The sequence below is a fragment of the Hemitrygon akajei genome, chromosome 9, assembly GCF_048418815.1.
Source record: "Hemitrygon akajei chromosome 9, sHemAka1.3, whole genome shotgun sequence".
Classification (NCBI taxonomy): domain Eukaryota; kingdom Metazoa; phylum Chordata; class Chondrichthyes; order Myliobatiformes; family Dasyatidae; genus Hemitrygon; species Hemitrygon akajei.
In genome coordinates this window covers 71603035-71629570 of record NC_133132.1, presented here as the reverse complement: position 1 = coordinate 71629570, position 26536 = coordinate 71603035, and the positions used below count along the sequence as shown (strand labels likewise).

Sequence of the window (26536 nt, the reverse complement as noted above, 5' to 3'; positions counted from 1 at the left end):
TTGAAAGAGGTTATCCCTTTGGATAAAATCTTAGTTAGGCTTCATGTAGATTAACATGAATTTTGATCCTCTTAATTTTTGAATGATATGGAGGCTTCTGGAAAAGGTTCAGAGAAGGGTTGATAGCCAGGTGACAAAGTTAGCATTATACTGCATGCTGAGGGAACTGGACTTCTACAATTTAGAAACATTTGACTGAGGATACTTTCTTGAATTTCATTTATAATAATGACAGATTGGACTCTTATCTCTGAAGATTATTTTGAGTTAGGTTGTTTAGAAAGGGAGTAAAGTTGTGGTTAGACATGTCAAAATTGCAAGCACTGGAGCAGAGTAGAGATCACTTACTTTCACTCTGTTCCCTAAAGCACTGAAAATGAATTTGCTGAAATGGAAATGAACGGGTTCCCAGCTTTGCCTGAGAGTGCACCTTACTGGCTATTGGCAGAATATTTTCTTATTATCAATTTTACTGGGTTTTGTCTCTCCCAGAAGATCAGAGAATGTTTGTGGTTAGAAGGCTAAGAGATCATCTTTCTCAGTGATATCTTTGGACAGGTCAAAGGGCCATTCTTTTTTTTGCCCCACTGCTATTTTTATTTTTTTGTATTTGTCTGGATTTACAAGACATTTGACACAAGGAGCAAATTGACTAACAGGCAAACACAGAATGGGTGTTCAGCTTCTGAAATGCATTGAAATTTACTTGGCCAAACGGTAGCTTTGTAAGAGAGTAAGTTGTCATGGTAGGAAGGTGTCATGATGATCAGCACCAAGACAATGCGAATAAACAAGGCAGAGCAAATCTGACTGCGTTTTTACATGAAGCAAGTTCTATGTGAAGGTGAAATAGGAAGAGATAAATTTTAGTGCACCTCTGAAAATGGATTCCTACTCTGAATGAAAGGTGAGCACAGATGAACTCACAGTAAGTGATATATGGACAGAGAACTTTGGCAATTTGAACAAATGTTTGTAGTAGTGGTCGATTGAAAGTTAATACTTTTGCAAATGGTCAGATGAAACTTTTTTTTAAATAAGTGAAGAGCTTGAATAATTTTGGCTCCCAATTAAGTTTAACTGAATGTCCAAACAGAATTAAACAATCTCAATCTCCGGGATCTCCTTTGGGTTGTCTTTAATATTGAGATCTGGCCTTACTGTGCTTCCATGTGGGATCCCTTAAGTAAATCCTACTTTGTTAGCAGAGATGACAATATATATCAAACTATTCAAAGAAGTTACATTTAAAATAACTGACTTCAGAGAGTTATAAAAAGAAAACAATTCCAAATTTATTTGTTCTAAATTTCTGGTGACATTGTTCAAAGGTTATGCTGTAAGTAATTTGTAACTAGTAATAAATCTGTTATGTTGAAACAGAGATCAATTGATTTGACCCCAGGACAATTCAACCTGTCCTGTCAGAAATGAAACAAGGGGGTACTGTTACGAATGTGCCACAACTCTGAGGGGCCGAAGGGTACAAAGTCGCCCCCTCCTTCTTGAGAATCGCAAGATCGCTATTAATTCGGGTCTGGGACCCAGGAAATGAGAGAGAATCCTCAAGGTTTTGGAATGTGTCCTGGCCCCTCAGCAAGACAAAGCCACGGATAACAGCCATTGTCTCTTGGAGATGGAATTGTGTATTGAGTACTGTACTATTCATTGAAGCCCTCAGGGGACGACCAGAGTGGGCTGGTTGAGGGATTGCATCATCCCAACCTGATTGACATCTGAGACCCCGTGAGTAAGGATAAAAGAGGGTCTGGGGAACAACCCCTTCAGACACACCAGGAGAAACGTATGAGACCAGTGAGGACTTGTGTGTGTGTGTGTGTGTCCATCCTTGCCTGGATGACAAGTCCTCCACGGAACGGCCTCGCTAAAGGACGAATACGGATCAAGATCAGATCAAGGAAAGCCGGCAAGTTTCTTTTCTCAAAATCTCTCTCTCTCCAACAATTGCAAACCCAGCGGTCCCCAAAGGCTGAAGCCTGCATGAACTGAGTGACTTTTATATTTCCATCAGACAATACATTATCCCCTAGACAACGATAGAGTTTATTTCTCATTATTATTATACCCGTACTTTCAGATTTAGTATTGACGTATATTATCTGTATGTTTGCATTGATATTATTTTTGTGTCTTTTTACTATTAAATACTGTTAAAAATAGTATCAGACTTCAACGGACCTCTCCATCTTTGCTGGTAAGTGACCCAGTTACAGGGTTCGTAACTGGGACCCACTGCATAATCCTTTTTAATACTGTTGTTGTACAAGTACCAGGACTTTGCTGTTATCAGTTTGCTGTATTTGAATTAAAAGCATGTAACAAACATGTGGAACAGCAGCTATATTGATGTCCTGCATGTGATGACCTGGCAACTTTCCCAGCTCTTGTATAATACTTAACTGTCAACAACATAACTTGGAGCGAGGTTATTGGGAATGTCAGTTCTTAAAATAGCTCTTTAGTTAACTGCTGCCTACACCCTCATTGTAAATAATGGCTCACCAGACTGGTTTCTGGGCAGGTGGAATTTTCTCTGAGCAGAGAAAGAGTAGGCTAGGCCTTGGTTACTCAGCTCTGTAGAATGGGAGGCGATCTCATTGAAAAGTATAAATTTCTTATACAGCTTGATGGGGTTTAAGTGAGGAGGAGGTTTCCCCTGGCTAAAAATTAAGAAAATGGGGTTGAGGAGGAAGATCGGCAACAATCATGTTGAGTAGAGAACGGGCTGAATGGTCTTTACTTGCTCCTATACCCTGCTCTAAAGGAGGCAGCAGTGCAGCCTCCCAAGCCGCTTGAGCCAAATCCACCATTCAATAAAATCATGGCTGATCTGATCTCAGCCTCAGCTCTCCATTCATGCCTGTCTGGGTAACCTTTCAAGCCTTGCTTATCAGATCAATTATTTCTGGCATAAAAATATTCAAAGACTTTGTAATTTAAGGAAATTCCTGAGAGAAAAATAAATCCGCTCCACCTCCAATAAATGAGCGATCCTTCATTTTTGAACAGTGACACCTAGTTCCACAAAAGGCAACATCATGCTCCACCCTGTGAAGATCCTGTAGCCCGTCTGATCTTTTAGTCTAAGATTATCCACTCATTCCAGATAGTCCAGTAAGCCTTCCACAAACAGAGTGTTGAAGAGTCAACAGCCAATGTCAAAACAAATAAAAATACTAGCAAGAATAGAGCATTGCCTAATTAGCAGGAGGCAAAGACTGGGAATAAAGCCAGGTTTTTCTGGTCGGCTGCCGATGACTATTGTTGTTCCACAGAGGGTCTGTGTTCGGACCAATTCTTTTTATACTATATGTCAATGATTTGGATGATGGAAATGATGGCTTTGTTTGCAGACAATAAAAAGACAGGTGGAGTGCAGATAGTTTTGAGGAAGTAGAGAGGCTACTGAAGGACTTAGACAGATTAGGAGAATGGGCAAAGAAGTGGCAGATGGAATACAGTGTCTGGAAGAGTATGGTCATGCACATTGGTAGAAGAAATGAAAAGATTGACCATTTTCTAAATGGAGAGAAAATAGAAAAATCTGAGGCGTAAAGGGATGTGGGAGTCCTTGTGCAGGATTCCCTAAAGGTTAATTTGCAGGCTGAACCTATGGTGAGGAGGCAAATGCAATGTTAGCATTCATTTCAAGAGGACTAGAATATAAAGCAAGGATGTAATGTTGAGGCTTTATAAAGCACTGGTGAGGCCTCACTTGGAGCACTGTGAGCAGTTTTGGGCACCTTACCCTAAAGAATGTGCTGAAACTTGGAGAGGCTTCAAAAGAAGTTCACAAAAATAATTCCAGGATTGAACGGCTTGTCATATGAAGAGTGCTGGATGGCTCTGGGTTTGTATTCACTTGAATTCAGAAGATGAGGGTTGACATAATTGAAATCTATTGAATGGTGAAAGGCCTTGATAAAATGGATGTGGACGGGACATTTGCTATGGTGGGAGGGTCTAAGACTAGAGGTCACAGCTCAGAATAGAGTGGTGTCATTTCAAAATGGTGATGAGGAAGAATTTCTTAAGCCAGAGAGTGGTGAATCTGTGAAATTTTTTGCCACAGGCAGCTGTGGAGGCCAAGTCTTTAGGTACTGTATGTTTAAGGCAGAGGATGAGAGATTCTTGATTGGTCAGGGCATGAAGTGATATGGGGGGGGGGGGGGTGGCGGGGAGGCAGGAGATTGGGGCTGAGAGGAAAAATTGGATCAGGCGTGATGAAATGGTAGAGCAGACTTGGCCTAATTCTGCTTCTATATCTTCTGGTCTAAAACAAAATCTAAAGTAGGGACATACTAGCCAGTACATATGCCAATAACATGTAAGGATATTGGGACAATTTGTCACCATTCTCTAGACCCTGACTGATTTTGAATGGGGATGAAGTGATGAATGAATTTCGGCTGTCAATGGAATTTCTAGTGAGGGAGGAGGGAAGGTGGTGGGAGTGAGAAGTCGAACAGCCTCTGTGGGGGAAAAGGAATTATTGCCGTTTCAGTCTGAGATCCTGCACTGGTTCTGAGAGTGGAGAGGGAAGATGGACAGTATACAGAAGAGCAGGGGAAGGATAAGACATGGGCCTGAAGGTTATTGGTGCACTGAAGAAAGATGAAGGATAATAGGCAGACAGTCAGGTGGTAGGGGGGATGAGATGGAGTTAAGAGACAGAGGAGGGTGGGGGGACAGAGAAAAAAAGGTAGATAGAGCCAGGTGAGGGGAGGGGGTGTTGGAGATAGCTGCTGGAAGGTGACCAGCAGCTACACAGAGACAACCAGCGCTGGAACCTGAGAAGTAGGGAATGGGAACCATTAGGGGACAGACGAAGGGCAGACGGATGCAGAACCAGATGGGGGAGAGGCAGTGAGAGACAATGCGTGAAATGCATGGGATAGTAGATAAACAGAAGCAAGAGGGTGAGGGAGATGGCAATGGTTGATCAGGGCTGGGGAGAGGTACAGGGAAGGAGAAATCAAGTGAAAATAAATTAAAATAGAAACAACTTGATGTATGTTATGATAGTGGGCATTTACCTGCATCAGAGACTGAAGCAGGTTTTTCACAACCTTGTCCTGGTCCTCTGACAGGATCCGATGTAAAGTGGCTCTCCTCTCACTGTCTTTCTTCAGCATGAAGAACCCAGCGTCCTTCTCCTCAGGTGACGGTGGTGCGCTGTGATCTTCAAAATGATCATCGGGGATACTGCAGGTTGAACCAAATAAAGGTGAGCAATTTGAAGAAATGAGAAGACACAATGAACATAAATCACCGCATGTAACCTGAATGAATCTAAAATCTCCTGACAGAGCCTAGGCACGACTCGAGTAGCAGCGGTACTCTCAATAGATACGATCAAATATTCCCTGATACAGCTAAAAAGCACAACTGCTTCCAAGGTCAGTACAGTCAACAAAGATACCTTAATGTGTTTAAACAAACTATCGCTGCTTAAAACTGACGGAAACAATGCCGATTGTGGTCGGAAGTGCCCGCGTAGAACACCTCGGAGGAAGTGCGGATGTAGAGCGGGGTTAAAAGTGCGATTAAGGAAACGGGGTTTTAAACTCCCTATACCGAATATCTACCAGCGAATGTGCAGTCTCTTGTGAATGAAATCAATGATCTGAGAGCTAGGGTGCTGAATCAGAGGGACATTAGGACTATGTGGGTCCTTTGTTTCACAGAATCCTGGTTAACCCCCTCCACACAGGACGAAGTGATTCAGGTTGACATGTTTACTATACACCATCAGGATAGATCTACAGGGTCTCTCAAAAGCAGAGGTGGAGGAGTATGCCTCATGATCAACTCTTCTTGGTGCACAAATATATCAGTGCTGTCCCAATTTTGCTCGCCAGACCTGGAATACCGAGCAGTTAAGTGCTGTCCTTTTTACCTACCACGGGAATTCTCAGGCCAATGTCAATCAGGCTTTAGATGACCTGAGCAATGGGATCAACATGCACGAGACAGCGCACCCTATCGCCTTCACCACCGTACTGGGAGATTTTAACCAGGCCAGTCTGAAAAAATCACTAAGCAACTATCATCAACAGATCACTTGCAGTGGAAACAACACTCTGGACCATTGCTACACCACCATCAAGAATGCCTACCGTGCGATTCCACACCCTCACTTCGGGAAGTCTGATCACCTGGCTGTACTTCTACTCCCTGAGTACAGGCAGAGACTGAAGACTGCAGCACCAGCAGTGAGGACCAAGAAGGTACAGAAAGGGGAAGCACAGGAGTGCCTACAGGACTGCTTTGAATCGGTGGACTGGACTCTATTCAGGGATTCATCTTCGAACCTGGATGAGTATGCTGCAGTTGTTACCAACTTCATTAAAACCTGTGTGGATGAGTGTGTGCCTACAAAGACTTACTGTACATTCCCAAACCAAGAACAGTGGATGAACCAGGAGGTACGTCGTCTGCTGAAGGCTAGATCTGTGGCATTCAAGTCTGGCAACCCAGGCCTGTACCAGAAAACTAGGTATGATTTGTGGAAGGCTATTTCAAGGGCAAAGAGACAATTTTGAATGAGGTTGGAAGCGACATTGGATGCACGGCAACTCTGGTAGGGCTTGCAAGATATTACTTCCTACAAAGCAAAACCCAATAGCATGAATGGCAGCGATGCTTCACTACCAGATGAACTCAACACCTTCTATGCACACTTTGAAAGGGAGAACACAACTACAGCTGTGAAGATCTCTGCTGCACCTGATGACCCTGTGATCTCTGTTTCAGAGGCTGATGTTAGACTGTCTTTAAAGAGAGTGAACCCTTGCAAGACAGAAGGTCCCGATGGAGTACCTGGTAAGGCTCTGAAAACCTGTGCCAACCAACTAGCAGGAGTATTCAAGGACATTTTCAACCTCTCACTGCTATGGGTGGAAGTTCCCACTTGCTTCAAAAAGGCAACAATTATACCAGTGCTGTGGGCTGCACTTAATTATAAGGAACTTGCCAATTATCTTTTGAGGGAGATTGTTTAAATTTAACGGACCAGTGGAAGAAGACCTGAGAGCGCAAATGTAGATTCTTTAGTTTCTCCGTCGCTCTCTTAACAACATGGTCTCACAGACTTAAAAATTATTTAACAAATTACCAAGAGCAGTTGTAATGCCAAGTCTCAACATTAGCCAAGAAAGTAACTCCTGCGTCATTTAAACTGAGAGATAATAATTCAGATTTAAAGGACCATTTGCAACATGCTCACAAATACCTCCTGGCTATTTCCATTTCATGTGAGAACAAAACACTTAATGGTAACCAACAATCTGCTGGAAGAACTCAGTAAGTTGAGCAGCATCTGTGGGAGGAAAGGAGTTTTGGGTCTAAATTTCTGGCTTCCAAGACTGATGAGTTTCATTTAATTCACCGTCAACATTTAAATGAGACCCATAGATCGGCACAGCTAGCTTCACAGGTTGGCACACACCTGAACCAGCAGCCCTTCCCTGACATTGTATCAGCTTGGGACACAAACTGGATTGCTTCCTCGGTATAATTTATTCTTTTTAGTTAGAAATTAAAGTATGATTCATTACACCACTTCTTTTTGTATCTCGAATGGATTTACGGTATTTGAATTTTAGTAACAATATAAAACTGCATCAGAAATGATGCGAGGAGTGGCAGGAACATTTCAAAATCATTCATAATTCTACATTGCTTGGAAAAGATAAGAGGGGCGCTATTCTCCATTTGGGTCATGTTAAATCCACTTGGTTTAATTCTGATATTCGATTCCCATAGCATGAATATTTTGAAGTTGATCTAACATGGAGGGTTTGGTGGGGAAGTGATGAAATTTCTGCAAAACAGTTCAATTTCTGGACCACCAACCCAGAGATCGGAGTCCAAATCCTGCCACACCAGCTGGGATTTTAAGAAATAGCCAGCTGGTGGTGCAGTAGCATCTGCACCAGACTTTGAGGCGAGTGGTCCCAAGTTTGAATCCAGCCGGCTCCTTGCACGCTTTCCATCTGTGCTGGGACGAGCATCAAGCTAGCAACTCGCCTCGTAACAAAGCAGGTAAATGCTAAAGAAACGGCAAGGTTTCCGCCCGATGCGCCACCCGGCGTGGAAAGGAACAACAACAAATAAAAGAAAAAGGGGAAAAGCCGCTCTCAATAAAAGTACCGGGAAACCACAGGACTGTTGTCAGATTACATTTCCGTTGCTGAAGCCGTTCAATAACCTCCTTCTCAGTTCAGAAACAATAGGAGTAAACAATTGCCAGTGACGTCAAGTCCCATTAATAAATAAAAGCATTTATTCGAACTCCTTTTCACAAATTATTGCAGATTGTTTATTCAATGCTCCTTTATATTCATTACTCATCCCCCTCATTTCAAATATATTCTTTTTTCAGGATCTCATCCTTTCTCCAGGCTTTGATGGCAAGGGTGAGATTTAGTGTCCAGCTCTAAGTGTTGTCAAGTTGTCATTACTTCTGGAGGAGTCAGATCCACACTGTTGCTGGGTAGTGGTAGGCAACAGATTTCCAACACGGTGACTTGGAGGGGACCTTCGGGTGACAGTGCTCCATGTTCCGCTCCCTGCATGATCGTGATAGCAGAGTGCATGGATTTGGGAGGTACTGTAGGAGGAGCCTCGCTGACTAACTGCAGTGTATACTGTAGCTACTGATAGTTCAGGAAATGGATGTTTAGGGCGGATGATTTGCGCTGCTTCATAATGAGAAGTTTTGTGGTTCCCCATCAAACTTTTAATTTGGCAGTGTAAAGACCTTGGGGCATGAATCACTTACCATACAATATCCTACCTCTGACTCATTCTTGTAGCTCCAGCACTATCTAGTTGAGTTAGTTAACAGTAATATTCTGGATATTAATGTTAGGGGCTTTGTTGAAGGTGATACCATTGAGTGTCAAGTCCACTCTTGCTGGAGGTGGTCAGTGCCTGGACTCTTCAGTTATATATGTTATTTAAAAGTCTGTCAAATAAATCCCCAATACAGACTACGTAATTTAAAATAATCTGTGTTACTGCAAATTTTAATTCCAACTTATTTTCAGGAATCCAATTCATCATTAATTTTAATCATCAGTATGGTAATCTATGTTCCCTCTAAGCTGTGCGCGTGCACACACAATTTCAGCCAGCGCACAAAGGAAATTAATGTGCGCAGAAAAGGTTAGTTACCTAAAATAATGTAGTACCGGTAATTAATAATTATACTTATTGAAAATAATCTTTTAGCTGAATGTTTCTGTTAACTAGTTAGTTGATTTTTCAAATACCACAATGCACGTCACTAATTTACGTCACCTCACCTTTCCTGTTCCGGTTTGTACAGCTGCATCATGGCGGCAGCCATCTTTGGCCATCAGTGTTCATATTGTACAGTTCACAAAGATCTGTTTCAAATCCTGTAGATAGCTTACTAAGTTTTTATTGAAAAAAATATTGATTCACTATGTCGGATTCAAAAAAAGCGAAGGGCGTGAAGCGCAAAGGAACTGCAAATTTGTTTAAAGTCGAACGGCTTAACAAAATATTAGAAACTGCTACACCGAAAGCTCATGAGGTCATGAATGTTCAGCTACGAGAAACATTTATGTATGATTCGGAAACTGGAGTTATCTGTTTGTATTGTCCTGATGCAAAAGTTGTGGTAGAGAATTTGCTAGTGGAAAGAAGTTGGATGATATTTGGAAACTTGACTTTTTGAAGTGTCATTTGACAAGTAAATCCCATTTGGATGGTGTACAAAAGCTCAGGCAACAGAACCCGTCATTACCCGTTACAGGAGTGTTACAGTTATGTTATGGTTGAGTGCAGATGAGCAAGAGCAAAAACGATCAAACCCAGAGGAGATCGAAGTCTAAAATGTCCAGAATATCATGATTTTCTAGCTGAAAATATTGTAATAGTTAGACAGTTTAATAATTTCAAATTTTCCGTGCAAGAAAATATTAAATCCAAACTGATTTCAAACTTTGCTCAAATGGTGGCATTTGTACTTCAAAATGAACAGTTTTGCGACCTTGCACAGTTGATGGACATTGGGGGAACCTTTCTTGCATCTAGTGTGGACTGTGAGCGAGTTTTTAGCCTAATGAATCAACTCGAAAACAAGCTGAGAAACTGTTTAGGTGAATGTCATTTGGATATGTTAATGAGAATCAAAAGCTTTCAATTGGATGGAAGTTCTATGAGTCCAGATGGAGCTTACAAAGAATGGGTAAGTGCCAAAGACAGGAGAGAGAAAAAATAACTGAGTGGCTTAAGTAAGTGTGTTATTTTGTTGTTATTCTGTGCAGTTTTATGTCAAATATTTTGTAAACCTACATAAACTGTGCCATGTGTGCATTCAGTGCGCACATACATTTGTCACAGGAAAAAAATTTGTACAATATAAGATTTTTGTGCACACCGACAACTAAAAATTAGAGGGAACATTGATGGTAATGATTTTCTGCATGTTTGAAACAGTAATGTCTGTTCACAATCTGATCTCAAAAGCCTGCAATGCCAATGCTGCTCTTTTCATGAATAGACATTTAATGTATTTCTGTTATGTTCAGTGCTCCAGCTAATGACTTTCTGTAAAAGTCCATAAGACCATCAGACATGGGAGCAGAATCTGGCCACTCAGCCTATCAACTCTGCTCCATCATCTGATCATCGCCGATTTATTTTTTCTCTCAACCCCATTCTCTTGACTTCACCCGGTAAACTTTGACACACTTACTAATAAAGAACATATCAACCTTTGATTTAAATATACCCAATGACTTGGCCTCCACAGCCATCTGCGGCAATGAATTCCACAGGTTCTCCACCCTCTGGCTGAAGAAATTCCTCATCTCTGTTCTAAAAGATAGTCCTGAGACTGCGCTTCCTGGTTCTAGACTCTCCCACTATTTGAAACATCTTCTGAACATCTACTCTATCTAGTCAATATGGTAAGTTTCAGTGAGATTCCCACAACCTCCCCCCTCCCCCACATTCCTCTAAACTACCATGAGTATAGGTCCAGAACCATCAAACACTACTTATATGTTTGGAGGTGTGAAGAGCATTTCGTTCCTGAGGATCATTCTTGTAAACCTCCTCTGGATCCTCTCCATTGCCAGCACATCTTTTCTTAGGTATGGGGCCAAAACTACTTATAATACTCCAAATATGGTGTGACCAATACCTTATAATGCAACAGCTTTACATCCTTGCTTTTATATCCGTTCCTCTAGAAATGAATGCTAACATAGCATTTATCTGCCTTTCTTCTGACTCAAAGGTAAAACAAAAAAAAATCCATTAGCCAAGGAGAACAATCTGTGAAGAATTCTTATGCATTAAACTGTTAATTACTGTTAACAGATGACAGTTTTGCGTAATTACCACTGTGATTATCTGCACTCAGAAGCAAAGTGGGCAAGAAACGGATTGTTTAAGAATACAATTTATAGCATCCAGCTACGGAGAGTCACGAATTATTGTTTTTAACCCAGGCAATCATAAAATTGTCCCTCCACTTACGATGCAATGGTTCTCTCTGTCAAATTCCAGGCAAACCCCATGTTACAGCCTTTCAGCTAAAGGAAAATTGCCTTTAATGAATTCACTAATTTCCCCTTAAAATTTAGAGACATGGAATAAAAATTTGCTATCATGGAATTTACATGAAAAACCTAAATAAATTAATTAAAAAATAATAGTACTTATTTATATTTTTCTTGTCAGTTTCATAGCAGCAAATTTATATATATATTAGTGGCATTCAAGTTATATATATATATATATCTTGAATATTTATATCTATCTAAATGTCTGTTGTGCTTGTGTCTATCTAGATTCTAGATGGACATGAATCATGTGCAGGCAAAAGGGATGAGTTTAATTTGCCATGTTGATCAGGGGACTGTCCTGTGCTGTACTGTGCTGTACTGTTCTATTTTCCATGTTCTGTGACTCAGCTTTGCATTACACAAAATTGTGATACAAACTGTTTTCTAGGAACACACCACCCCCTTCCCTCATAGCCACAGGAGCAACAGCTGAACAGGGTTCAGTGAGCACACGGGAGGGAATAGGTGAAGGAGATCAAAGAGCAAAGTACCAATTGATTAATTTGTGAATGAAGGAAGTGAGGTTACAACAAATCGCGTCACTGAATGATTTTCAACCCTGTCATCCTAAAAAATTGTTACATCAGCTGGGTTGTGTGCAAAATCTCAGGCACTAACAAAATTGCTTCATTTTTGTCGCATTCTCTAAAATAGCAACTATTGACCAGTGTTAGTAAATGCAGATAAATGCTGGTGCAGTCACCTTGACCGTTGGCTTACAGCAGTTATTGATGCAGTGAAAACAATAGAAGATAACAGTAAAAAGGAAAAAACTGATCTTCAGTCCGTTTTACCCTGACTCCATAAAAATAAAAAGAAAATCCACAGCATTGAAGTGGACCCAAATGGTTTTGCAGGAATATTAGGTAGTTGATTTACCTGAGTAACAAAGGTCTTGGTGGTTTGTTCTCCTTTTCAATACAGGATTTTGCCCTTGTTTTGAAAAAGAAAGGATCCTGTTTCAAGTCAGAATCTGGTGACACTGAACCAAATTCGCTGCCACTACTCAATTCCTCCACAACGACTGGAACAGGAAGGGATATGCTGCGAAGATAATCTGTATTGGAAATAGGCAGAAAAATAAGAAAATAGAAACTAGGGTGATGCTGAACATTCAACTTCTCCAAGAACACAAGAACGTGCGTATTTATACAATTTCTCTTTGAAAACTCCCACGTCTCGATAGGATACAGCTGTCCTGAGCTTCACTAATAGTAATAATTGTCCCTGGAATTCTATTCCTTACACTATGGGATTAAACTGAATCCTGATATTAAAACTTTCTGATCAAGCATTGGGCTGAATCACATTGAGGGCTAGCTGATAATTCTGGTAGACAATTGTTACTTAGCTTTCGTGTGCTCATCAGCGCATTCCAGACTTGTGTGTCAGTACATTTAAATAGCAGCATGGATGGTTCCAGCAAATGTAACATTCTTAGCTGAAGAACTGAATAAATTTCTCATTTGCCTCTCCCCTTGATGCCAACCAGAGTCGACATATTTAATGTGGCCCCATTCATTTCAACAGGCTTGTCGATTTTTGTTTATAAATGTAAATGGATGTAAGATTTAAGTGCTTTAAATGAATCTATTATCATTTCATTTCTTTAGTTATTTGCATTGATTTCACATGCTAACAACTGCACAATATAAAACATCTGTAATATAATATTCTCAGAGGCAATTTTATTAGGCAAAGGAGGCACCTAATCAAATGGCCTTCTGCTGCTCTAGCCCATCCTTCAAGGTTTGACACGTTGTGTGTTCAGAGATACACTTCTGCACATCACTGTTGTAATGTGAAATTATTTGAGTTACTGGCACCTTCTTGTCAGCTTGCAGCACTCTGCCTACAGAACTGCAGCTCACTGGATGTTTTTGGTATTCATACCATTATCTGTAAACTCTGGAGATTCTTGTGCATGAAAATCCCAGGAGATCAGCTGTTTCTGAGATACTCAAACCACCCTGTCTGGCACCAACAATTATTCAACAGTCAAAGTCACTTAGATCACATATCTCCCCTGTTCTGATATTTGATCTGAACAACAAATGAACCTCTTGACTATGTCAGCATGCCTCTATGCATTGAGTTTCTGCCACACGATTGGCTGATTAGAAATTTGCATAAATGAGCCGGTGTACTGGTATCCCTAACAAAGCAGCCACTGAGTGTAAAAATTGTATGAACAAAAAGTGTACTGTAGACACATCAGTGAGGCATCCATCCATTTTCTTTTTATGATTCTAGCAAAATGACTTGTCTTGGCTTTTGTTTAAATACAAAGAACAAAAACAATCAGAAATAGTAAAGTGCATCATTATGTTGAGTAAAAGTAAAAATGGTCATATTGAGGAACAGAAGTTCTTCTGTATTGCCCCAAGTAACATTTTATAAAATCTCTGTATCTCAAAGACAGCTTTTAATGATGACACATCCAAATTAATTAAGGACTTCCTAAATCTGAGAATACATGTTATAGATCAAGTTGAATGCTCACATTAAATGGGCAGTGGATAAAGACAATGGTTGGACAGGGTATTTCAAGCAGAAAAGGTATATTGGAGAATTTTCACAGGATCAAGAACCTAAAAGCAATACGCACCGGTTATTTATTCTTGAAATGACATCATTTTTGGTTTGTAGGTAAACAGACCAATTAGCAATTAGATTAATAACATGTTAATCTGGATAGGTACAGAAGAGAACATGGAGAAATTCCCTTCACACTGCACCCACCCCAATCCCAAATCTTTTGAATAGAATAATGAGATCTTTTAAATCTACTCAAGATGGGCCCCAGTCTTATTTATTTTGTATATCTAAATTAGTTGGGGTAGTTTTGTCTGCCAGTCTTTCAGTTCTATCCTATAAAATGATGGAAAGAGTAGCATTTGCAAAAAGAGGTGCACCTGGATGACAGACGTGAGTGGAGGACCAATCCAGAGGATGTGTATGAGAAAAGCAGAGTTGTCTAATTTCCTGAGGAGACAGGTCCTTTGGAGTATACAGGCCTCTCCTTCACATCTTCTAAGAGTCTGTTGTTGCCAGTACAACCTTCTATGTGGAGGTGTGCTGGGGCAATGGCATCACAGGTGATGCCAACAGGCTCAATAAACTGATTAGAAAGGCTGGCTCTATTATAGGAGTCAAACTGGACACACTGGAGGCTGTAGTAGAACAAAGGACCCTATGGAAAATCCTAGCAATTCTGGACAATGTTTCACCTTGGCTGAACAAGGTCTGTTTCAGTAACAGATCAAGACAACCGCGCTGCTCCAAAGAGCGCTATATGAGGTAATTCTTACCCTCGGCCGTTAGGCTCTTTAATGAGTCAACCTATAGCCAGGAAAGTGATGTCCCCCTCTTGGTAGACTGTTTGTGATAACTTTTTTTTATTCTTTCTACCTCTCCTCTGATATTTATATCTGTGCACTTATAATGCTACAGTGACAGTGTAATTTCCTTTGGAATTAATAAAGATATATCATTAAAACATTTCGCAGGAAACAATAAATGTATTTAATAAGTTACTAATTTGTTTGAAATAATTGAAACACTTTGAACATTTTTTTTTTAAGGTGAATTGTCTTGAATCCACAAGGCATTAAAAAAACAGTTATGAGGACTGAAAAGTAGGGTTAAAAAAAGCTCCACTGCCTGAGCTGCAAAATGGTGCAGAAGTACGGGCCAGGTGTTTCTGACTTGCTTACCTTGTTGTTTTAATGGGGTCTTTTTCTTCTTGCTGGTAACCTTCAGGAACTCATCTAACAGCAACTCTGTAGCAGTAGCTCGTATATCGGGTTCTGGTTCAAAGCAATGGAGAATGAATGCTTTGGCTTCTGGTGACATAGACTCTGGGATATCTGGATGAATTTTAAACATCCCAACCTACAAAAAATGTGCAATGCATAGAAGCAATTACCTCTTGATCTTGGCAAAACACATTTCGGAGAACTTGACTCAACAATTGATGGGAATCAAGGCAATGACATTGAAAGAGTTTGGCAGATGAATGAGCTGTTGGAATTAATTTATCATTGTTGTTAAATATGTCAATGTGGTCATGAGATAAAACTCGTTTATCACGGTTTAGCGATTTGAATCTTGCAGGAAAATGCTGGCCTTCAATTCCAGAGAAACACAAGCATGATTAAATGCAAAGGGGTTCTACGGTCCAAACCAATAGGAATAGATGCTGCAGGCAGCATGAGGCCAAGCAGAAGAAAAGGATTTCAGGGCACATCACAGTGAAGTACCCAAATTGTACAACTCACACACAAACTGCTGGAGGAACTCAGTTAGTCAAAGTGCACCTATGGAGGGGATCAACAGTTGACGTTTCGGGCCCAGACCCTGAGTCAGGAATCATATCCTGATGAACATGTACTTGTGTTCTGGTTGGAGATTACAAACAGACTGAGCATACAGCTTGTGAGAACAACACATAGCGATCTGCTGGAGGGAATCACATTTTACCTGTACAGCCTAACATACAAGCTACCATCAAGTGCCTTTGACCTGATCATTAACTGTTTTCTTTTCAAAGATGCTGATTGCCTTCTGGGATATTTTTACCATTTGACTTATTCCAGCATTTGCAAGGCTTTGGCTTTTATTGATCATTGAAATCACTATGGTTAACATCACTTTTACTCTGGTTAGTTTATGACAGTTGCTCATTGTTTAGTCCTGAAAAGAGGCAGAAGCTGGAGGGTATTGCTCTGTTTATTCTCAGTGCTGACTTTGAATGATCTCTTCTGTGTATTCAGCATCTCTGGTCTAGTTGTAGCAACTTCTTGGATTTCGGCAAGTTTGTTCTTTAGCCTGAACTCACTTCTTAAGTGCAAGAGCCTACCTTAAACATAGCAGCTTGAGGTTCTCCGAGTTCATAAAACGGAGGTTTCCCTGTAGCCATCTCAATAATCGTACATCCCAGTGACCATATGTCAGCAGGTTTCCCATATCCTCTTGGTCCTTTGTCTATTATTTCAGGAGCCATGTACTGAAGTGTTCCTGAACGGTAAATAAAAATAAACTCAGCCTCCTGCAGAAAAAGGAATTTGCCCCTCTTCTTCCTCACTCTAAATGAAGAGCAGAGCAGTGGTGAGGCCTGTGAGGAAAGCCTTCAGTGTGAATTGTTGCACTTACACAGACTCAAGAACAACCCCTTGTCGTGTAGACTAGATCACTCTGGGTGAGGAAACAACCCCTTGTCGTGTAGACTAGGTCGCTCTGAGTGAGGAAACAACCCCTTGTCGTGTAGACTAGGTCACTCTGGGGGAGGAAACAACCCCTTGTCGTGTAGACTAGGTCACTCTGGGGGAGGAAACAACCCCTTGTCGTGTAGACTAGGTCGCTCTGGGGGAGGAAACAACCCCTTGTCGTGTAGACTAGGTCGCTCTGGGTGAGGAAACAACCCCTTGTCGTGTAGACTAGGTCGCTCTGGGTGAGGAAACAACCCCTTGTCGTGTAGACTAGATCATTCTGGGGGAGGAAACAACCCCTTGTCGTGTAGACTAGGTCACTCTGGGTGAGGAAACAACCCCTTGTCGTGTAGACTAGGTCGCTCTGGGGGAGGAAACAACCCCTTGTCGTGTAGACTAGGTCGCTCTGGGTGAAGAAACACCCCCTTGTCGTATAGACTAGGTCGCTCTGGGTGAGGAAACAACCCCTTGTCGTGTAGACTAGGTCGCTCTGGGTGAGGAAACAACCCCTTGTCGTGTAGACTAGGTCACTCTGGGTGAAGAAACAACCCCTTGTCGTGTAGACTAGGTCGCTCTGGATGAAGAAACAACCCCTTGTCGTGTAGACTAGGTCACTCTGGGTGAAGAAACAACCCCTTGTCGTGTAGACTAGGTCGCTCTGGGTGAGGAAGCAACCCCTTGTCGTGTAGACTAGGTCACTCTGGGTGAGGAAGCAACCCCTTGTCGTGTAGACTAGGTCACTCTGGGTGAGGAAGCAACCCCTTGTCGTGTAGACTAGGTCGCTCTGGGTGAAGAAACAACCCCTTGTCGTGTAGACTAGGTCGCTCTGGATGAAGAAACAACCCCTTGTCGTGTAGACTAGGTCACTCTGGGTGAAGAAACAACCCCTTGTCGTGTAGACTAGGTCGCTCTGGGTGAGGAAGCAACCCCTTGTCGTGTAGACTAGGTCACTCTGGGTGAGGAAGCAACCCCTTGTCGTGTAGACTAGGTCACTCTGGGTGAGGAAGCAACCCCTTGTCGTGTAGACTAGGTCGCTCTGGGTGAGGAAACAACCCCTTGTCGTGTAGACTAGGTCGCTCTGGGGGAGGAAACAACCCCTTGTCGTGTAGACTAGGTCGCTCTGGGTGAGGAAGCAACCCCTTGTCGTGTAGACTAGATCGCTCTGGGGGAGGAAACAACCCCTTGTCGTGTAGACTAGGTCGCTCTGGGGGAGGAAACAACCCCTTGTCGTGTAGACTAGGTCACTTTGAGTGAGGATTTGTGGGTTTGTTTCTCTGCAGTGTTTCATGATTTTATAGTAACCATTTTCTCACTCTCTCCATTTCACACACAAAAGTGGGCAGACACAAGCTTCCAATGGATGGCAACCATAACATTGAGTGAAACATTGAACATCGTGTTACGGTTTAATCTTCACTTCCCTCACCTGGCTTGGAATCCTATCAGCTCCTCCATTAACACCCTCTCACCCAGTTCCTCTGCCCATGACCTTGTAAAATATACTGAACATTATTGTGAGAACATTATCCTCCCTGCATGCAGTTGCAGGCTTGCATCACTATGTGTCACTGCAGAGTGACACTTAGTGACGTAAGGACACCTAAATGTCTAGCACACCAGTAAAAGTAGATTCCAGACCTTTGGAGGAGCACTTTAAACATGCATGTACCTGAAGTACTAATGGGAGGAAGCCACGACCCAAAAAGCCCATATTTTCAGTATTTTCACCACACTTGGAGACTGCAGCAGAAGACCGCATTTGGAGTACCATGAGTAGTTTTGGGGCCATTATAGTTTATGAGAACGGTCCTGGGTTTGAGGAGGGTTTGATAGCTCTGGGCCAGTACCCACTGAAGTTTAGAAGAACGAGGGGAGAGCTCATTGAAAGAACCGAATACTGAAATGCCTAGATAGAATGGACGTGGTGAGGATGTTTCCAGTAGTGGGATAGGCTAGGATCAGAGGTAACAGCCTCAAAATAGAAGGAAGTCCCTTTAGAACACAGATGAGGAGAAATTTCTTTAGCCAGTGGGTGGTGAATGTGTGCAATTCATTATCACAGATGAGTATGGAGGCCAAGTCATTGGGTTTATCTAAAGTGGTGGTTGATAGCTTCTTGATTAGCAATGACATCAAAGGTTATGGGAAGAAGACAGCAGAAAGGGGCTGAGATGGAAAATAAATCAATGGCAGAGCAATTTCAATGGGTGAAATGACCTCATTCTACTCCTGTGTCTAATGGTTTTATGGAAAACATTGTGATTTTATCAAACTACAACCTCATGCTTGGCCCCACACCTGGGCAGATTTTCACAATACATTCACCGGAACCTTCAGAGACTGTAGCACATACCAAGGAAACTGTTATTGTCTATTAACCTTCTGCTGTCCCTAGAACTTTGAATATGACATTGACTCTACCCCATCATTACTCTGGGATTGAGACTTTTCAGTCTGCCTCCACATCTCAACATCCAACTTTTCCCAAATGAACAGCCCTTGCTTTTTATTTCCATTAAGATACTTATCCCATTGAACACTTTGACTTCTCCATTCTGAACAATGACCAACTTCTTGGTCCCACTTCCCAAAAACCAACATCATGGAGCAAACCATCCCTTCCTGTTTCCACCCTATCTAAGGAGCTCTGTCCACTCCCCCCTCCCCCCAGTAATGTGGTCTCCATGCATTCCTTTCCCACCAAGCAGAATCTCCAGCCACACCAATGGCAGCTGCAGCCAGCTCTTCTATCACTTGCTCACCCTTAAAAGCACATGTTAGCTCATCGAGTCACAGAGTTACATAGCATGGAAACTGGCCCTTCAGCCTATTATATTTATGCCGACCAAAATAATTTCCTGAACTAGCCCCTTTCATCTGTGTTTGGCCAATATGCCTCTGAGCTTTTTCTATCTGTGTATCTATCCAAACGTCTTTCGGATGTTGTAGTCGTACCCATGTCTACCACTTGCTCTGGCATATAACCAGCAGCTTCTGTGTGTAAAGCTTGCTCTTCGGGTACTCTTTCAATTTTTCCCCCCTCTCATCTTAAACCTATGTGCTCCCATTTTAGAAACACTACATGGTAAAAATACCGTGAGCATCCACATTATCTATGATTTTATATACCTCTCGAAGATCACCCCAAAGCATCCTTCACTCCATAATGGGTCTACAGAATGCATCTGAGGCCTGTATTTTATAATGGAAGTCTCATTTCAAGTGTAACACGTACAAAATGCTGGAGGAACTGATGAAGGGCATTGGCTCAAAACACTGACTTTATTCCTTTTCATAGATGCTGCCTGACCTGCTGAGTTTCTCCAGCATTTTGTGTGTGCTACTTTAGACTTCCAGCATCTGCAGAATCCCTTGTGTTCTCTTTGCAAGGAACGTTTAGGGTTCTGGATGGTCATGAATGAAGTTCCCAGGCAGAAGATAGCAGCAGCTCCGCACGAGCCTGTAAATACAGCTCGCTGGTCTCCCAAATGCTGGTACAGGATGTAGATAAGTCAGGTGTGGAGGAGCTCTAGGTAGGTTGAGAGTATGCAGAAAATCTGGCCTATGGAGTTTATTGTGTAAAAGTACGAGGTTACCCACCTCAGAAAGAGTAATCTAAGGACATATTATTATCTAAATGGAGAAAAGTATAGAGGTACCTAGACATCTTGTGCATGAATCCCAACAGGTTAGCAGGCCGGTGCAGCAAGTGGTTAGGAAGCCAAATGACATTTTGGCCTTTACTGCAAGAGGGATGGAGAACAATTGTAAAGGGTGTCGGTGAGGCCACCTGGAGTACTCTGCATCATTTTGGTCCCTATACTAGAGAAACAATATACTGGCACTGGAGGCAGTCCAAAGAGATTCACTGGGCTAATTTCAGGGATGAGAGGGTTGCTCTGTTACAAGAAGCTAAAGAGATTCATATTCTTTGAAGTTAAGGAGATTGAAGGAAGCTCTTGTAGAATTTTTAGGTGGCAGGTAATAGTAGATAGCTCGATGTTTCCAATAGCAGAGAATCTCAGAGTGTGTAGAATTTTCTACTCCAAAGAGCTGTAGAACTGAGGGCAGTAGAGGTATTTAAAGAGAAGGAGATATCGTTTTGAAAGGTTAGGGAACCGAGGATACTCAGGAACCAGCGTGGAGGAGCAGCCGAGGCCCAGGAAGAATAGCCATAATCATATTGAAGGCGGAGGCTTGAGGGCCAGCTGTACTATTCCTGCTCCTTTTCTGTTCGTGTAACAAGTTCCATTTGGAGATATAGGAAAGCCATGCCAGTCAGTGTCGATGTTGGAGAAAATCTTTCACTGGTATACACTATCCATGTACCTGCTTTAACAACTTGCAATCTTTCCACGCAACTACACTGAAGATGAAAGTAAGTTAATTGTTTTTGTAGGTATGGTCACATTACAGACCTAGCTTATTATTAGCAAACTATGCTAGTCATTCCTGGCTTACTTGCACCCCTATACTTCCCATTCCCTGAGCTCCTAAATGATATATTCTACACAACAGAAATTCCAGGACGCAGTACTGCACATAGATGCATTACTAAGTTCAACGTCAAAGTACATTTATTATCATAGTACATGTCACCATATACAACCCTGAGATTCATTTTCTTGTGGGCATTCACAGTAAATACAAAGAAACACAATAGAATCCATGAAAAACTATACACAGAGAATGTCAAACAACCAGTGTGCAAAGGACAAGAAGTGCAAATACAGAAAGGGAAACAACAATAAATAAACAAACATTGAGAACGCGAGTCTTTGGAAGTGATTGCATGGGTTGGGTTCAATGCTATGGTGAGTGAGTGAAATTATCCACTCTGGTTCAGGAGCCTGATGGTTGAGAGGTAATAAAATAATAAGTGACAATGACTGAATTAGCACATGCAATGCCATTGCAGAATCAAGCGATATGAAAGTTTAATGAAGAAGAGACCATCTGATCCACAGGAAGAACTGTCTGTGTTTCAACTGTTATGCAGAAGTGTCTCTGGCAATTTATTTTGCTATGTAGTTTCCCAGTGAAACTAATGCAGTAAATACAAGTCTCTTCTGACGAATCTTGATCAGAGTGAACAGCTTTTGGGCCATAGCCAGAAAGCTTGTAATGTGGCTGCAACTGCATTATTCTCAGAGAGTTCTGTTCTCCCAAATCTAAAAGCACAATTATCTATCTGTATAAAAGAAGTCCTGTTTCTCTTCCCATAATTTGTCTGGCCTGCCACAGATGTTCAAGATAAAGCAAATCTTTATGCCATCTGAAATAAATTTGTGTCCAAAACTGCAGCCTACATTCCTGACAATGCTGTTGTCTTCAACACAAGCAGTTCCCTGATTTGGCAAGCCGAACACCAACTGGCTCATAGACACCACAGATCCCTTCTCATTGAAGTAACGACTTCTAACAAACAACTAACTCTGGCTCAAACTGCATCTCACTTTATCAGCAAGATTGTGATGTGTATTAAAATCATTAATTTCAGTGATTAATAATTTCACAAAGCTACAGTGTTTTTTAACAGCAGGATGCTGATAAAGTATAGATAACATCTCAATTATGTGGTTAAACCAACATTTTTTTTAAAAAAAAATAGCGTTTCACATCTACCAGCAGTTTCTAAATGAATACTTTGCCTGCCTACTCCCTCATTTGTTCTGCCAACTCCCTCGTATTTTATAAACAGCTACTGCATGACCTTTCTTGAAAATTACATCAGCCACACTTCATAAAAGCAATGTAACCACAAAAGCTTCCTAATAATGAATACTTCATCGCTTCGTACCTGTGAATGTTTCAGCACAAGGGTTGATTCCTGCCAGTCTTTTAGAGGTACCAAAATCTGAAATTTTCAAGATCCCACTGTAGGTGTTGATCAGGACATTATCACCCTGGGAGAATAATTAGTTTATTTTGTTAATAACAGAGCATTTCTCAACTCTTATCTCTAGCATAGCAGCCAACCTGTTATGTAAAATACATGCAGCAATTATTCCTCACATCAACATGATAAATCATCAGTACATTTTTGGACTGTCGGTTAACATTCTGTCTTTTCCCACACATTCATGAACTTAATAACTCATGATTTCAACTAGCTTTGTCATTTTTGTTATTTTTAAAGAGTGACTTTTAAAGAGGCTGCAGGGGACTGTAGACTCAGCCAGCTCCATCATCATAGGCACAACCCTCCCCACCATCTTCAAAAGACAATGCTTGATGAAGGATCTTCACTGTCGGGGACTTGCCCCCTTCTCATTAATACCACCAGGGAGGAGGTATAGGAGGCTCAATGTTTGAGGAATAGCTTCTTCCCCTCCACCACCAGATTTCCAAATGGTTCATGAACCCATGAACACGACTTCATTATTCTTCTTTTGCATTGCTTCTTATTGAAACCTATGGTAGTTTTATGTATTGCCCGCTGCTGCTGCCACGACACAACAAACTTTATGTCAGCGAGAATAAACCCAATTCTGATGCAGTGTATAAACGAGCACAAAGGCAAAAGCAAAGACAGACAAAGGTGGTGCAGTTAGAAGGGAGTGTGTAGATGTCAGGGAGAACTTCTTTTTTGTTCCATTGCCAGGGCCACCAATACTTTCAATGGAATAAATGAAGACAAGTTCCTTTCCACACGTGCCCTGACCTGACATTTTTCATCTGCTGTATTTTCCAACCAGCGATGCAATATGCTTAAATAAGCAAACTAATTAATATTGTGGTTAAAGATCTGGTACTACATAGTAGACAGATAAATAAATAAAATACTGTATATTAGGCTGTAGAGGTTATTTTGGGGAAAAAATCATTTTAAAGAGAAGTATTGCCCCTAAAAACCAACTTATTTATTGTGTAGAAAGTGTGGGCTTAATGTTAGATATCGCCAAAGTTAAACTCAGCACCAAGGGGATCAGAATTGCAGAACACTCAATTAAAGTATGTTATGGAAAGCTAAGGATAAGGCTGAGGGTTAAAGCATGGAGAATGGACCAAGGAAATACTGAAGGGGTCCTAAGGGTATTTGCAGCTAGTTTGAAAAGCTGGAAAAGGTCTAACGATGGTAGTATTTGGGCAGTTTCTAGCAATTATCCAGACGGAAAAGATACAAACTGTTGTCGTCTTAGATAAAGAAAAAAGGAATGAAGATCAGTTTTCTGATCATGGATCTCTAAAAGTATTATTTGTTTAAATTAATTCAATAATATATAACAAATGGAGGCATTAATTGGAATAATTACTGCCTTAATGTGAAAATGAAAAGCAACAATATTAAATTTTCAGGTTTTATGTGTTTAATGGGATTATATATACTCAGGATTGTATCTTTAAAATGGTAGGAATTTTAGAATATAACATTACAAAGATCCTGGAAAAGTTACTGGTACAAATATGAAAGTTGAAGAGTATTATCCATTACTTGGTGATGCATGAATCAATATAAAACCAGATCTACTATAAACTGAAGGGAAAAAAAACTCAGCAGCTCATTTCAACATTTTAATCATTGGCTGAATTTGCGTTAAAAGACTAATTGGCAGAAAGGGAAGCATTCTTGCCACCATGTACTTGGGAAGACAGCTGACATTTCACTGCAGATTGAACTCTCCAAGATGCAGTGCTTCACTTATAACTTCAGGATTCCAAATAGCTTCATCCTCTTTGTATCAGTGTTGGTCGGGGAAATTTTAACTGTGTTAGATGTTCTTGTAGGCCAAGCTCTTTTGAATGCATCAATCACGGGCAGATGGGAAGTACCCAGCATCAAGTAACCTGCCTGTTGACCGCACCATATGAGGAGGCTATTCAACCCCACTGTTCAATAAGATCACAGCTGATGAGGAGATCAGCTCCCTTTTTCTGTTCCATCTCTCTCTCTCTCTCTCTCTCTCTCTGTCTTGTAAGCACCAATTTAACCAGCATCCAGTGTACTTGGAAAGCTTGAGCCACTTTCCATTGCTGCTTTGTGAGAAACAAATTTCTTGATTTCTTTTCTAAATTGCTGAGCACTAAATTTAAGATTACACTGCCCTTGGACAGAATTCCTCCACCAGAGGATAAATCTTCTCTGTACCTACCCTGTCAAACCCTCTTGGTAGTTGATGCTTTTGCCTCTGTTGTTTCCTGAAACGTTTTCTGCAAAGGATCTCTCAAAAACTTTCTGAACCAATCTCATTGTGCCATCTCATTCCCCATCCGCTCTGGTTGTATCCATAGCAGTGCATGGGAGTATTACACATCTGTCCATTGGATAATGGGAAAATCCAGTGATCCTAACGTCAGATGGAAACTGAAGCAATCCAAGATCCTTTTAACTAAAGTGCTGAAGGTGAATGAGTTCATGCAGACTCACTGTTTTCATCATCTCTGCATGAGTAACAGAAAAATCATTCTACTCAGAACTAGAAACAAGACAAATATTGAGAATGAGATAATCTATACCTTAATATCTCGATGTGCTATTTGATTGTCATGAAGGTATTCCAGGCCTTCCAGGATCTGCTTTGTGTAAAATCCAATGGTCTGTTCATTATCCTTCAAAGGGCCCCATTTTGATCGTAAGAGAGCAGAAAGACTGCCTGTTCATTGACATAATGGCAAAAATAACACATCAGTCAAAATAATTATTTATATTTGAACCTTGGGGGGTTCTTGCAATCATCCACTCTAATTAGAATGCAAGATCTTACAGAAACATCAGAAAAAGTGGCACAACGTGGTAACATTTCTTCTGTATTAGCAAATATTCTGCTGAAATTACAAAGGACAAATAGGAGAAAACATGTAGAAATTAAGAGTAGAACCTCCAATGCTTTGTGATTAAACAACAAATGCAATGCACCATGTCTGGCAATCTACAACATCTAGCATTTTCTCATGAGAAGGATGCCATTCTGCCCATCAAATCTATGCTGGCATTCAGAGGACTCCATTAATACCATTTCCCCACATTTCCCTGTGAGCAATTCCAGGCTACAAGACCGTCAACTCCAACTGCCCTACCACTGAGCCAATTAACCTACAAACCAGCAAGTGTTTGAAACGTGGGAGGAAACGAGAGCACCCACCTGGGTTAAATCAGGGGTTGCTGAGCAATGCGGCTCAGTGGGTAGGAGTGCCTATTCTGCACTGTACATCGATTAAAATAAAACAGCAAGTGTTTGGAATGTGGGAGGAAACTAGAGCATGGGTCAACATAAGTGGTTAAAGGGTGAACATGCAAACTTGACACAGCCGATGTCAGGATGAAACAGGAGACCGGAACAACGGTAATAACAGATTCATCAGCTTCACAAACTTTTCTACACATTCAAAGGTATTCACATTACTCTAAATAAACAGAAATAAACATATTAATATATGTTGTCTTGTTACATCTGATGATACTTCAATCTGTTTTGCTATCATTTAAATGCTTTCGAAGTGCAGTCCCTTTTATATTGTGGACAAGGAGAACAGAGTTTACATACAAGAATCCAATAAGAGCAGAAAGGCCAGCTCATGATTGCTCGGTAGTGTTGCTCGAGGAAAAGGTAGCCCTACCTGAGCATTTGCTTCTGCCATCCTCGATTTCATACCAATGAATCCCAGTCTCTAACAGGAGGGGGCGGTGATCCGTCACATTGAAATATCATCCCTTAGTTACACATTTACGTCCTAGAGATGGACCCCATACTAAAA

At 41.2% G+C, this 26536-nt stretch overlaps 1 protein-coding gene across 1 annotated transcript in view; it reads right to left on the bottom strand.

The window, feature by feature from the left end:
* The window catches only part of LOC140733237 (mitogen-activated protein kinase kinase kinase 5-like), a 175785-nt gene that overhangs the window by 35384 nt on the left and 113865 nt on the right, over positions 1-26536 (bottom strand). Inside the window, exons 17-22 of the mRNA XM_073056295.1 lie at positions 25298-25434; positions 22641-22746; positions 16492-16649; positions 15347-15524; positions 12510-12687; positions 5058-5226 (exon numbers count right to left, since the gene is read on the bottom strand). Of these exons, the coding sequence (XP_072912396.1) occupies positions 5058-5226; positions 12510-12687; positions 15347-15524; positions 16492-16649; positions 22641-22746; positions 25298-25434 (926 nt within the window). The remainder of the gene's footprint in view (positions 1-5057; positions 5227-12509; positions 12688-15346; positions 15525-16491; positions 16650-22640; positions 22747-25297; positions 25435-26536) is intronic.